Genomic DNA, 13,669 nt, shown 5'->3' on the forward strand with positions numbered 1-13,669 from the left:
TTGAACAAGTCTATGATTCTACCGAACCTTGTTTCCCCCCTTGCATGCTCTGGAAATTTGAATTTCTTCTTTGCGGATGGGAAGTTAGTTAGGTGTTAGACTTGCAAGCGGGCTGCGGGATGGATTTAAGGGAATGATCTGAACACTCTAAAATCTAAATTATTAAATAAGCTACCCAGTTGCAAGGTCTAGCAGTAAATCCTTTCTTTTGCAGCTCGGAGCTGTGAATTGTAAAGCCGGAGCTCTGTCATAAAATACAAGCAAAAAGCCTTTTGACAGAGGGATGGCGTAAGATAAGATGCAAAAACAACAGGGCTGCCTCTTCAAACCTTCTGTTTTTCCCGCCCTCATTCTCTTCCAGAGCCTTCACGTCTTCCACGATGAATCCTGTTTATAGCCCCGTTCAACCTGGGGCTCCCTATGGAAACCCGAAGAACATGGCCTATACAGGTAAGACCATCGTATCATTTATAATTTTCAGAGAACTGGTTCTCGCTGAGGAGGTAAGACCGTGTCTGGTCTGTTCAACTTCGCATTGTGGGTGGGGGCCTGCATGACTGAATGTGGCACAGTCCCATTATGGGCTAGAACTGTACCACCAGAGCTGGCAAATTTAGTAAATACCCAAGAGGTCTTCCATGAATTCATTTGTTACAGCCAGGTCTTTGGCGATTCTAGGATTTCAGTGTTATCCCCCGTGTTCCCTTGAACGTACCCATAAAAACATAGAGCTGGGCCATGTTTTGTTTGATAAAGAAGAACTTTAGCATCATTTTCTTTGTTCAACTTAATGAATGCTGTCACCAGTTGTCACCAGCGTAAGCTGTCAATGGTGCCATAAACTCATTGATACATCAGCAGTTAAGTGCAGCAAAAAATATAAAATGTGAAAAAGCTCCTCCTATCTGGGTGCAGGTATTTTCTTGCTTCCGTTACTTGTCCGTCGCTCTGCCTTTACCTCTAGAGGTAAAGGTTTCCCTATTAGAGTTCCTTGGTGAAAAACACGAAGGAGTTTTCTTGTACTTCACAATGCCGGTTTCCAGGAATCCCTCCACGCGCCTTGTTTGTTCAGAGTAGTCACACTTTTGACTGCGTCTTGTGAGCAATATGGGAATTAGGAGGGCTGTCATCTTCTTTGTGGCCCTTGTGCAGTTCGGTGTGTGGGGTTTTGTCCAGACACCAAAGGGACAGCTCTGGAAAATTCTAGAGCTCAGGCCTCCAAATTGATTCTATGAGAGGGAGGGCATTTTGGCCATCTTCTGGGCATGGAGTAGGGGTCGCTGGGGGTGTGTGGGGGAGGTAGTTGTGAAATTCCTGCATTGTGCAGTGGGTTGGACTAGATGGCCCTGGTAGTCCCTTCCAACTCTATGATCTCTCCTCCCCAGAGAGGGAGATGTACATATCTGCTTGTGCCCCCCAGGGGAGGAGTGAGCACCTTTCCGCTCAGTTATCTTCAGACTGATGATGTTATTCTCGGAAGCAAACTTTCCTCAAGTGTGGTTTTTCTTCGCCTTTAACCCCCTTCAACAATAGTTAATGCATCAAAGTGGACTTTAGCTGACAGTTTGCTCTTCTTTGGGATTTCTGATCTACCACCTTGTCCCTTCTGGGGCTGCGTGTGATTAGTGGTACCATTTTAGTCACAAATGGACACCATCTTCACTTGCTCTCTTTGGACAAGGCCCATAAAATTGTTTCTCATTCTGGCGGTGCCAACTTCGCTAGTCTGCTGTTGACTTTCCCCCGGCAATAAACACCAATTCTGATGCCATAAGAACATAAGAAAGGCCATGCTGGATCAGGCCAAGGCCCATCAAGTCCAGCAGTCTGTTCACACAGTGGCCAACCAGAGGCCTTGAGGAAGCCCCCAAACAAGACAACTGCAGCAGCATTGTCCTGCCTGTGTTCCATGGCACCTAATATAATGGGCATGCTTCTCTGCTCCTGGAGAGAATAAGTAACTAATGTCCATTTTGACTAGTAGCCACAAATAGCCTTCTCATCCATGAACATGTCTACTCCCCTCTTCAAGCCTTCCAGGTTGGCGGCCATCACCACATCCTGGGGCAGGGAGTTCCACAATTTAACTATGTGTTGTGTGAAGAAATACTTCCTTTTATCAGTTTTGACTCTGTCACCCTCCGCTGTCATGCCTCAGCTGAGTCAACTTCATCTGTGGCCTTGGGATCTTGATATGTGATACCAATGCTGTTTGAAGCTGAGACGCTGGTTTCTCCCTCTCTGTATATGCCAGGGGTGGGGAACCTTTTTTCCACCAAGGGCCATTTGCTCCTTCTCTGGAGGTTTTTAAGCAGATGGCCATCTGTCAGCAATGCTGATTCTATGACCTTAGGCAGTTCATGAGAGGGAGGTCATCTTGGTCATCTTCTGGGCATGGAGTAGGGGTCGCTGGGTGTGTGTGTGGGAGGTAGTTGTGAAATTCCTGCATTGTGCAGGGAGTTGGACTAGATGACCCTGGTGGTCCCTTCCAACTCTATGATTCTATGATTCGCAGGCCGTACAAAATTATCAACTTAAATATTAACCGACGAAGCCCCAAGCAGGCAGCTGCCCCAGATGACCACCTCTGGCACGGGCAAGCAGACAGGCATTCAACTGGTGGCGCACTCGCCCACCTGTTGGCACAGGTTGGTCTGTTGTACCAGCTGGGCATAGCCGTCCAGCCGCACGCCGGAGTTGCTCCTACTCCGCATGGTGGGGGCTGGATTCTACAGCCGACTCCTGCTACCTCCGCCTGCAGGGATGAAATGAGGACACACTGGCTAGGAACTCCCCCCCCCCCCCCGTGCATTCTGGCCCTGCCCCCTTTTAACCCATTGTCGCCACTTCTGCCCCCAGCCCTCTCGTAGTACAGAGGGAATACAGACCGAATGGGAAATGGTTAACATAGTTTCTTGGGCAGTCCTAGCAGCTCCATAGCTAATGACTCTTCTGCAAGGAGGAAAAAAGGTTCCTTTTCGCAGCAAAACAAACTAACTTCTGCCTCGTATAGAGGCTATTCCTGTCCGCGGGAGGGGGCAGATCGCCAGTCTTAGATGCTTCTGAGCTAGAGATCTGCCAGGACCCACGAAGGGCCAGACCAAATGATTTTGTGGGCCTTAAACGGCTCCCGGGTCTGACGTTCCCCACCCCTGGTTTATGCGCAAGCATGTGGCTGGTTTGTTTTGACAGTTGATGCGCAGTGAGTATGAGCCCAGCTGATCTTGGGTGGGGTGTTTTGTTTTTGCTGAAGGGGTCGTGGCTCAGGGGTAGAGCATCCGCTTGGCATGCAGAAGGTCCCAGGTTCAATCCTCAGCATCTCCAGTTGAAAAGACCAGGCAGTAGGTGATGGGAAAGACCTCAGCCTGAGACCCTGAAGAGCTACTGCCAGTCTGAGTAGACAGTACTGAACTTGATGGGCCAGAAGTCTGATTCAGTAGAAGGCAGCTTCATTTAAGAAGGAGCCATGTCTCAGTAGAAGAACATCTGTTTGCCATGCAGAAGGTCCCAGGTTCAATTCCCAGCATCTTCAGTTAAAAGGATTGGGTAGTAGGTGATATGAAAGACCTCTTCCTGAGTCCCTGGAGAGCCGCTGCCAGCTAGAGTAGACAGTACTGACCTTGATGGACAAAGACAAGTCATAGAAACATAGACTCCTTTTGCTGTCCACTTCTAGTTTTCAGAACAAAGTGTCGAATCAATTCAAATAACTGACCAATTGCATGCCAACACATCAAAATTTCCAGACTCAATAGGAACAAAGTGTCACGTCAGCAGTTACTGGGTTTGCAGTTCTGTTCGAAAACGTCTTTGTTCCTGTAGCAGGAGCGAGCGGAGAGGTTTTTCTGTTTCTAAAACCCCTTCTTGGCTGTGTGTCGGGAAGACGGACATCTGGGCCAACTTCCTTTGGCACCTGCGGACTTGAAATGCCGGAAGAGGGCATAGTGCAAGCAAAGGTGAAGGCGTGGGGTGCAGTTCAGGAGGTCGGAGGAGGAAACACCTGGGGGGAGGAGGGCAGCGAGCTAGCAGGGGATGAATGGGGGTGAGGGACCCACGTGACAGGCATGCTTACATGGACTGCAGAGGGAGAACGATGTATTGAAAGAGACACAGGCCGCTCCAGCAGAAAATCAGGAAATTGCTATAAGGGAATAAAAGGTCACGACAGGATGAGCGTTTGGCATTTATGTCGTGTTTGAGCTTGGCTTATGTGTGTGTGCAAGTCATATGCATGAAGGTAATGATATCAATGGTATTTAGAAGCATTGATCTGAAGCACAGAAAGCAAATTATCAGGCCGCGGTGATCTTCATGGGGAGAAGCCGTGAAGTTGCACACACTGTGGACGCGATCGAAAACAGAGCAGTTGATCCGACGGTGCTGGCCACCGAAGGAGCGCCGAGGTACGAGTCGAATTCACGACTTGGTCGCGCTTGGGTGGATCCTACCCGTCTTTAAAGACCATTCTAAATTTCAGGCTCACTGGTTTGGATCCACTGCTGGGCCCCGACATGGATCTCTGAGCCTGAAATCCCAGGTCTGAGCAAAGGTTTTTGTGAAGAATCAGCTCTTCTGTTGCCTAATTCTATTGCCATGGATTTGTGGGAGGCCAGGGGCCTGACTTCACCGTAATCAACTCGAGAAGGGCTCCCCAGGGCATTCCGTCATGTAATTCCGCTCCTCTGGTGGGAGCCATGATTTGGTAATTAAATACTGACATTAAAAAAAAAATCCAAGGAAGTCCCTTTATTGGGTAAAACTTTCTCCAATAAAGAACCTCATAATCCCCACCCCCCACCTAGTAATTGGCAAAGCATATTCTAAATTTAACTGAAAACACAGATGGAAACAACTACAAAAATAAGTCTAGCGCAGGGGGTCCCCAACCTTTTTGAGCCTGTGGGTGCCTCTAGGATTCTGACGCAACCAGATTTGCATTGGCCCATCAGAAGCTGCGCTGAGCAATAGCGCCAACTGGCTCCACCCACTTTTTGAAAACATTTTCTGGGCGCCATGTAAGGTGTTGACAGGCACCATGACGCCCATGAGGACCACGTTGGGGACCCCTGGTCTAGTGCCTAGCAGATGCCTGCGTTCGACTTTCACGTAACCAGCCTTACAGAAGCCAGAAAAAAAATATTTCCACACAGTATGAATCTGCGTGCAATTCTAGCCGTCCAGGCACCTGATTTCCCCCCTCAGCCCAGCGTATAGGTGACATGGGCCTTCCTTTCCCATTTGTATTTCATAAATAAGTATGTCTGCTATTGCATGAATGACACATGAATTCAGGTATGTGTTAGGGGTGTAATGGCTTCCGCTTGCTTTTGTGTGTGTGTATGTACATATGGGGGGGTGTTAAACGTTATCTATACATGCTGGTCCTGTTGGCATTACTTATTCATTCATTAAAACATTTATATCCTGCCTTTCCTCTTGGTTCAAGGCAGCTTACAATGATAGGATCTTGCATTGCCAGTCAGAATGACTAGAGTTTTAGGGTACCAATCCTGAATATGGTGGTATGGGGGAAAGTGCCACCAAGTCACAGGTGACTTAGGGTTAGGGTTTTCAAGGCAAGAAAAGAACATAAGTCAGATTGACTCCATCAAGGAGGGTCGTGGCTTCCTTGGTAGAGTGAAGCCATCTCTTGTTGGGCCTTCCTCTTTTCCTGCTGCCTTCAACTTTTCCTAGCACGATTGTCTTTTCCAGTGACTTTTTTCGACCAAAGTGCGACAGCCTCAGTTTAGTTATTTTAGCTTCTAGGGACAGTGACCAGTGGCTGATGACGCTATTTTAGAGAACATTTTGGCCATGTAACAAACGCCACAAGGGCCCTGGCAGGGGGACCCACCAAATTTGTTGTTCCCTCGCTGCCAGTGTGGTGTAGTGGATAGAGTGGTGGACTAGGATGCTGTGGGACCCAGGTTTGAATCCTCACTTCTACTGTGGAAGCTCGCTGGGTGACCTTGGGCCTGCCACAAACTCAGCCTGCCCAACCTCACAGGGTTGTTGTGAGAAAATGGAGGAGGGGAGAATCATTTTCTAAGCCACTTTAAATCCCAACTTTGGAGACAAAAGTGGGATATAAATAACCACCAAAAGACAAATCAGTGGGTTCTAGATCGAATCAAGCTTGAACTCTCCCTAGAAGCAAAAATGACTAAACTGAGGTTGTTGTACTTTGGTCTCATTAAGAGAAGACAAGAGTCACTGGAAAAGACAATCATGCTAGAAAAAGTGGAAGGCAGCAGGAAACGAGGAAGACCCAACATGAGATGGATTGACCCAAGAGAACAAAACAATTTTTTATTGTATTTTATAGTGTTCTATTGATGTTAGCCGCCCTGAGCCTGGCTTTGGGTGGGAGAAAGGTTGGAATATACATCCATAATAAATAAATAAATAAATAAATAAAAAAATAAGAAAGGAAGCCACGGCCCTCAGTTTACAAGACCTGAGTAAGGTTGTTAACGATAGGACATTTGGGAGGACGTTGATTCATAGGGTCACCAGGAGTCAGAAGCGAGTAGACAGAATTTAACACACACAAGCACACCAAGGCAAATGCAAGTACTGAAACAGATTGGGGTGGGGGGCTTCAAGGTCTCCTGCACTTCTCATGCAAAAGTCCCAAGCAGGATTGGGCCCTCTCAGCATTTTTTAATTGGCCAAAGTCTTCTCTAAAATGATGTTGGCAGCCAAGGGCTGGGCCTGTGGATGCTGTAATGTCTGGTTTGGCTCTGACAACATGTGTGAGCAGGCACATGAACACATGAAGCTGCCTTCTACTGAATCAGACCCTTGGTCCATCAAAGTGAGTATTGTCTACTCAGACCGGCAGCAGCTCTCCAGGGTCTCAGGTGGAGGTCTTTCACCTACTTGCTTAGTCCCTTAAACTGGAGAGGCTGGGGATTGATCCTGGGACCTTCTGCATGCCAAGCAGATGCTCTACCACTGAGCCACAGCTCCTCACAGCCCCTTGGTCCGTCAAGGTCAGTATTGTCTACTCAGACTGGCAGCAGCTCTCCAGGGTGTCTCAGGGAGAGGATTTTCCCATCACCTACTTGCCAGATCCTTTTAACTGGAGATGCCGGGGATTGAACCTGAGATTTTATGCAGGCGAAGGACTTTCACATCACCTACTGCCGGATCCTTAACTAGAAATGCTGGGGTCAGAACCCAGGGCATTCCTTAACTGGAGATGCTGGGGATTGAACCTGGGACCTTCTGCATGCCAAGCAGAGGCTCTACCTCTGAGCCACGGCCTCTCCCTTAGTGGTCGGCCTTGCCCATTTGCAGGGTGGCGCCTGCAAGAAGACTTAGGAGATGTCCCAAATTTCAGCGCTGAGCCACACCGACGGTGTGACCCGAGCATCACGCCGGCTGTCTCGCGATTGAATACGGAGGCTCCGTGGGAAGGCAGCGCAGGATTTAAGAAAGGGAAAAATAACAGCAGGGGTGCATTTAAAACAGATCATTCCTTTGCTGTCTGCCGACTTCAGCTGTTTCCAGCGGTGGGCTTATTATTTGTCTGCCCACCCCGGGGCAGCCGCTCATCTGACACATCCTTTTTTGTTTTCAATGGCAAAGCTGGCAAGAAGGTGGGGTGGGGAGGGGGCCGAGGGAATGTCAGCCTGCTTAGAAGATCTAGCCGGCTGTGCTGAAGAGGCCATTGAGCAAAAATTGTATGGCATTCCAAGGGCCGAGTAAAATGGGCGCACCCGGCTTAATCAGGCACTCAAACGACCTTTCTTTTGCCCTGCCGGGGGGGGGGGGGGCATCCCAGGGAGGAAAGGAAGCTGTTGAAAAGGGAGAGGGAGGCATGTTCAAACGGGGGAAGCGCTTAACAAGGTCCCCAGGAACGTGAGCGGAGGCACAAAAGGCAGGAAAACTTAGATGTCGTCAGTACGAGAACCCCGATGAATCATGGCGCTGCCCAGGAGGTAAAAAGACTTGTCACAAAAGTGGCTTTTATTTTAAAACCCGGGGTGGGGGGGGGGTGGAAGAGAGGAAAACTTCAGGATGGAGACGACAAGGTCGGGCATAGAATTTTTCAAAAAGCTCTTTTATGCCTCCTCTTTTTTCATGTGGGGCAGGCTAAAATCTGAATTGCGGACGAGAACAAAACAATTTTTTTTTTTGGCTGTTGCCTAAAGATTACTTGATGTTTTTCAACAACGAGGGGGGAAAAGATCCGCATTTAGTCTGGTGAGGAATATCCCTGCTGTTCTCATTTGTCGTGAGAATGTCCATCGAACCAGATGGACGACAGTCATCGGCTTCTGCCCTTGGGCAAGCCCCTGGAATTCCTCAAAACCAATCTTTTGGAGTGTTCAAAGACCACCTTCTCGGTCTTTTCCCACGCCAGTGGAAATGCTGTGACCTGAAGGCAAGCTGGCGAGGGAGCTGGGGAACAGGGAAGCACGCAGAGGTGCGGCAGTGCGAGAACAGCTCAGACGGAAGAGCCAGGACGGAATCCGGAGACCATGCAGAACTTTGTTGGCCTCTATGCTTGCCAGACCATTGCAGGCTGAAAGTTTGCAACATTTCCCTCCGACCCCCCACGGTGGCAGCGCTGCAGGACAGCAGAGAGCAGACCGGCGGTTCTTTGCTGTGGCATGCCCTACGTCCGGTGTCCCTAATGTGGTGCCCATGGGTGCCATGGCACCCTCTGACTCCTTTTCCGACACCCGTCAAGTGTTTTTAGGAAGCAGGCTGGGATCTTGCCCAGCAGGCCACTGGAGATCTGATTGGCTGTGCAGATTTTTAAAAACCTTGCTTTGGCATCAGCTGTCACTGCAGCACAAGGATCTCTCCTGCACAACTGAAGGTAGAAGAAGAGTGTTTTTTTTATACCCCGCTTTTCTCTACCTTAAGGAGTCTCAAAGCGGCTTACAATCCCGTTCCCTTCCTCTCTCCGCAACAGGCACCAGATGGGGCTGAGAGAGTTCAGAGAGAGCTGTGACTGGCCCAAGGTCACCCAGCAGGCTTCGTGTGGAGGAGTGGGGAAACAAATCCAGTTTACCAGATTAGCCTCCGCCGCTCATGTGGAGGAGTGGGGAATCCAATCCGGTTCTCCAAATCAGAGCCCACAACTCCAAACCACCATTCTTAACCACTACACCACACTGGCTTTGGGAGGGGACCCCAAGAGTCATCTAGTCCAACCCCCTGCACAACACAACTTCCCCCCACACCCCCAGTGACCCCTGCTCTGTGCCCAGAGAAAGGCACAAAACCTCCAGGATCCCTGGGTCAAATTCCTTCCAGACCCCAAAGTGGCGATCGGCATTTCCCAGGGCGTGTAAGAAAGGGACACAAGAGCAAAGTACTGGCTCATCCCCTCCTGCCCTCCCTCTCACGATCTGCCTTGGTTTGTGTGTGTGTGTGCGTTGTACTATCCACTGCATGTCTGCCGCTGTGGAACAATTATATCCTCCCTGACCTTGTTTCTTTTTAGCACATTTGAATTTTTTTTTTAACGTCTGTTGTTTCCCAGCCTTGCAAAATGGTGCCTTCGGTCTGGCTTGCGCTGTGAATTTGCGAGCGATTTCCCAAGGGAACCTGCTGTACCGCCGGCCCCAATTAAAGTGATGGGGGGGGGAGGGAGCTGCTTGCTCTTCTGCCATCTGACATTCAAGAGGTGTCTAATCCTCTGTTTTTAATAAATAAGACGGTGCTTGGAGAATCTTACAAGGGCAAGCGTTTTTCAGTCCTTTTCCTTCCCCTGTGATGATTAATTAGCCGTGTACTGGCGCTCTCAGCTCTGGCGCTTTGCAGGTAAAAGTGGGAGAAGGGGAATCCTCTTTTGTCGAGGAGGGCGTAGATTGGCGGGGGGGGGGCAATTCAGTTTTGGCCCAGCGCCTCCTCCACCTGTCATTCTGGTGCAGTCTCCATTCCCATCCACATGCCCCCACTGTTCTGGGTGGCTGGAAGAGGAAGAATAATTGGTTTTTATATGCTGACTTTCTCTACCACCTAAGGGATAATCAAACCAGCTTACAATCACCTTCCCTTCCCCACAACAGATACCCTGTGAGGTAGGTGGTGCTGAGAGAGCTCCAAGAGACCTGTGACTAGCCCCGGGTCGCCCAGCCGGCTTCATGTGGAGGAGCAGGGAAACCAAACCGGTTCTCCAGATTAGCATCCGCCGCTCACATGGAAGAGTAGGGCATCAAGCCCGGATCTCCAGATTAGAGTCCACCGCTCCAAACCACCACTCTTAACCACTACACCACGCTGGCTCTCATGCAACCACCCTATCTGCACCTGAGCCCAATTCAAGCTGTCCTTTAAAGCCCTACATGACTTGGGACCAGGGTATCTGAAGGGCCGTCTTCTTCCATGAACACATGAAGCTGCCTTATACTGAATCAGACCATCGGTCCATCAAAGTCCATATTGTCTACACAAACTGGTGGCGGCTCTCCAGGGTCTCCACATCTCCAAGGTCTTTCACATCACCTACTTGCCTGGTCCTTTTAACTGGAGATGCCAGGGATTAAACCTGGAACCTTCTGCTTGCTTGAAGGGCTGTCATGTAGAGGATGGTGCCGAGATGTTTTCTTTTGACCCAGAAGGTCGGACCAGAACCAACAGGTTGAAATTAAATCAAAAGAATTTCTGTCTAAACAGGAAGAATTTTCTGACAGAGCGGTTCCTCAGTGGAACAGGCTTCCTTGGGAGGTGGTGGGCTCTCCTTCTGCGGGGGTTTTGAAGCAGAGGCTAGATGGCCATCTGTCAGCAATGCTGATTCTGTGACCTTAGGCAGATGATGAGAGGGAGGGCACCTTTGCCATCTTCTGGGCATGGAGTAGGGGTCACTAGGGGTGTGGAGGGGGGAGGTAGTTGTGAATTTCCTGCATTGTGCAGGGGGTTGGACTAGATGACCCTGGTGGTACCTTCCAACTCTATGATTCTATGAAGAGCTGCCTTTGAGACTTTTAAAGCCTTCGTGTAGCAATGCTGCTTTCAAACCACAGAAAGCGAGGTCGTCTTTCTATTCACTGTGTCTGAAAGCCTCAAAATGTATTCATTTTTTTATAGCCTTTGTCATTCACCTTTCTCGAAAAGGATTCAAAGCGGAATCAAATGTTAAGCTCTCTATGCTTCAGGCATTCGACTTTCTTCTTGCTAAATAAGTCACATAATTTGCGTTTTTGGAGGACAGTCGATACATCTCCTGTGCCTGAAGATGGTGGGAGCATACTGTACCACTGAGGTCGCGCATGGGATGTGATTCCCAGTGGGCCCATGTGGTTATTGTAAGGCGGTGCTGGAATCGTGTGCATGGGTGCCCGTTGTTCCGCCATCTTCTGCCGGGCTTGGCGCTTGAGAGCTTGGCGCGCACAGTGCGCGAACGATTGAGAACTGGCTCATGTTCTGCCAGCAGTCTGCCAAAACTACCACTAATCTTGCATTCATGCCGGATTAGCGATGAGCAATTTGGCTAATGTTTTGCATTTTCCTTTTCTGAGGGTAATGCATTATAATTTTGTATTCGGGCCTTGAGAAGAATGTAGATTAAATATTGATTTCCTCCCCCCTCCCCAGGTAGACTTTTTTTTTGTTTTTCATTTAAGGCAGGCATTATGCTTTTGCTCAAAGGCTGGCTTTTTGGTCAAAAATATGATCCAGTTCTTCCCTATACAAAAAGTATGAATAGTTTGCACTATGCTATGTATAGCCCACATGTCTATACTGTAGTATAACCAAAGAACATTCCTGGCTCAGAAATCAGAATCTCAATGGACTGGTTGTGTTTACGCCTTTTATTTTAAGAAGCAGGTTTCTAGTTCTCTTGGGGCTTTAAAATGGATGGGTCTCAAAAGCCAGAAGACTTCTGGAAGCAAAGCTTCAGTGCCCTAAAAAGTTCCACTCTCTCCGCCAACACCTTTCTTCGCACCCATCCCATGTTTTTAGAAAGTGGGTGGGGCCAGGTGGGGCTCTTTCCAGCAGGGCTGGAAAGTAGTTGGTTGATACTTCACAAATTATCTGTTGTGGGGAGGGTGATTGTAATCTGGTTTGATTCTTATTTCAGTGATAGAGATATATTAACACACTTTGAAGCCATCCCCTTCCCAAAAGGAGCTGCCTTCTTCCAGTCCCCTCCCCCTCCCCTTTCACCTGGCCTGTTACTGCCCCACAGATCCTGCTGCAACTAACCAGATTGCTACTTTGGGTGGCCAGCCTTGGGTATAGAAATTCCTGGAGTCTGTGAGGTGGAGCCTAACCAAGGCCCATCTAGTCCAGCAGTTTGTTCACACAGTGATCAAACAGGTGCCTCCAGGAAGCCCACAAACAAGACGACTGCAGCAGCACCATCCTGCCTGTGTTCCACAGCATCTAATATATTAGGCATGCTCATCTGATCCTGGAGAGAATAGGTATGCATAATGACTAGGATCCATTTTTACTAGTAGCCATGGATAACCCTCTCCTCCATGAACATGTCCGCTCCCCTCTTAAAGCCTTCCAAGTTAGCAGCCATCACCACATCCTGGGGCAGAGAGTTCCACAATTTAACTATGTAAAGAAATATTTCCTTTTATCAGTTTTGAATCTCTCACCCACCAGCTTTGGCAGATGACCCCTCATTCTGGTATCATGAGAGAGGGAGAAAAGCTTCTCCCTGTCTACTCTCTCCATACCATGCATCATATTATAGTCCTCTATCATGTCTCCCCTTAACCGCCTTCTTTCCAAGCTAAACAGCCCTAGGCGTTTAGCTTGGAGGGAGGTAGCGGCCAGGTGGAGCATCAGGCAGGAGAGGCGGAGAACCTGCCTCCTGCCCTCTTTAGCAACCGAGTGCCCGTTTCCAGGCCCCATTATTAAGTTGCCAGGGGCAACCGGGCGCCTGCATTTTTGCACCCGGAGAAATTTTTTTTTTTGCAAATTCTTTAGCAGAGCGTCAGCTCCCAGGTCCAGTGATATATATATTTTTAGTTGCTCGCTGCTATATTATGAAAGCTTTGCCCCTTTCGCATAGCACGTGCGCCTATTTTCCTCACCGTTTTGAAGGACACGGAAGCCTTGATTTCTCTTGCTTGCACAGAAACGTATTTGTGTTTTCTCTCTCGCTCTTTCCCTCTCTGTGCTCTTGCCTCTTTCCACCTAAGGCGGCACTGGCCTGGAATGTTAATGCGTCTGCAGCCAGAGATGATTTATCAGTTCCTAAAGCCCCAGCTAGGACAACAGGAAGAAAATATGGCCTCATTGAGCTTGCTTGGCACTCGTCAAATACCGGAAAGACCTTCCAGTTCTTTGGCCGTTTCTACCAGTTTTATATAATGCTGGAGCTTTTTTTGTGTGTGCGTCCACAAATATAACTAGGGTTGCCAACCTCTAGGTGGCACCTGGAGATCTCCCGCTATTACGACGGATCTCCAGACTACAGAGATCAGTTCCCCTGGAGAAAATGGCTGCTTTGGAGGGAGGACTTTATGGCATTCTACCCTGCTGAAGTACCTCCCTTCCCCAAACCCCACCTTCCCTTCCTCAAACCCCGTCTCTCCATCCGCAAAATCTCCAGGTATTTCCCAACCTAGAATGGGCAGCCCTTAAATACATGTCCAGAAGAACCGGGTTTGATTCCCCACTCTTCCACATGAGCGGCAGACGCTAATCTGGAGAACTGGGTTAGTTTCCCCATTCCTCCACATGAAGC

The 13,669-nt window shown here is 49.0% G+C and overlaps 1 protein-coding gene across 2 annotated transcripts in view; it reads left to right on the forward strand.

Moving 5' to 3' along the window:
• Positions 1 to 365: 365 nt before the first annotated feature.
• FAM168A (family with sequence similarity 168 member A) overlaps positions 366 to 13,669 on the forward strand; it is a 73,870-nt gene continuing 60,566 nt past the window's right edge. For both annotated transcript variants that reach the window (XM_056858082.1, XM_056858083.1), the window contains exon 1: positions 366 to 450. In XM_056858082.1, the coding sequence (XP_056714060.1) occupies positions 381 to 450 (70 nt within the window). In that variant the 5' untranslated portion in view covers positions 366 to 380. The remainder of the gene's footprint in view (positions 451 to 13,669) is intronic.

The sequence above is a fragment of the Euleptes europaea genome, chromosome 12, assembly GCF_029931775.1.
Source record: "Euleptes europaea isolate rEulEur1 chromosome 12, rEulEur1.hap1, whole genome shotgun sequence".
NCBI lineage: Eukaryota > Metazoa > Chordata > Lepidosauria > Squamata > Sphaerodactylidae > Euleptes > Euleptes europaea.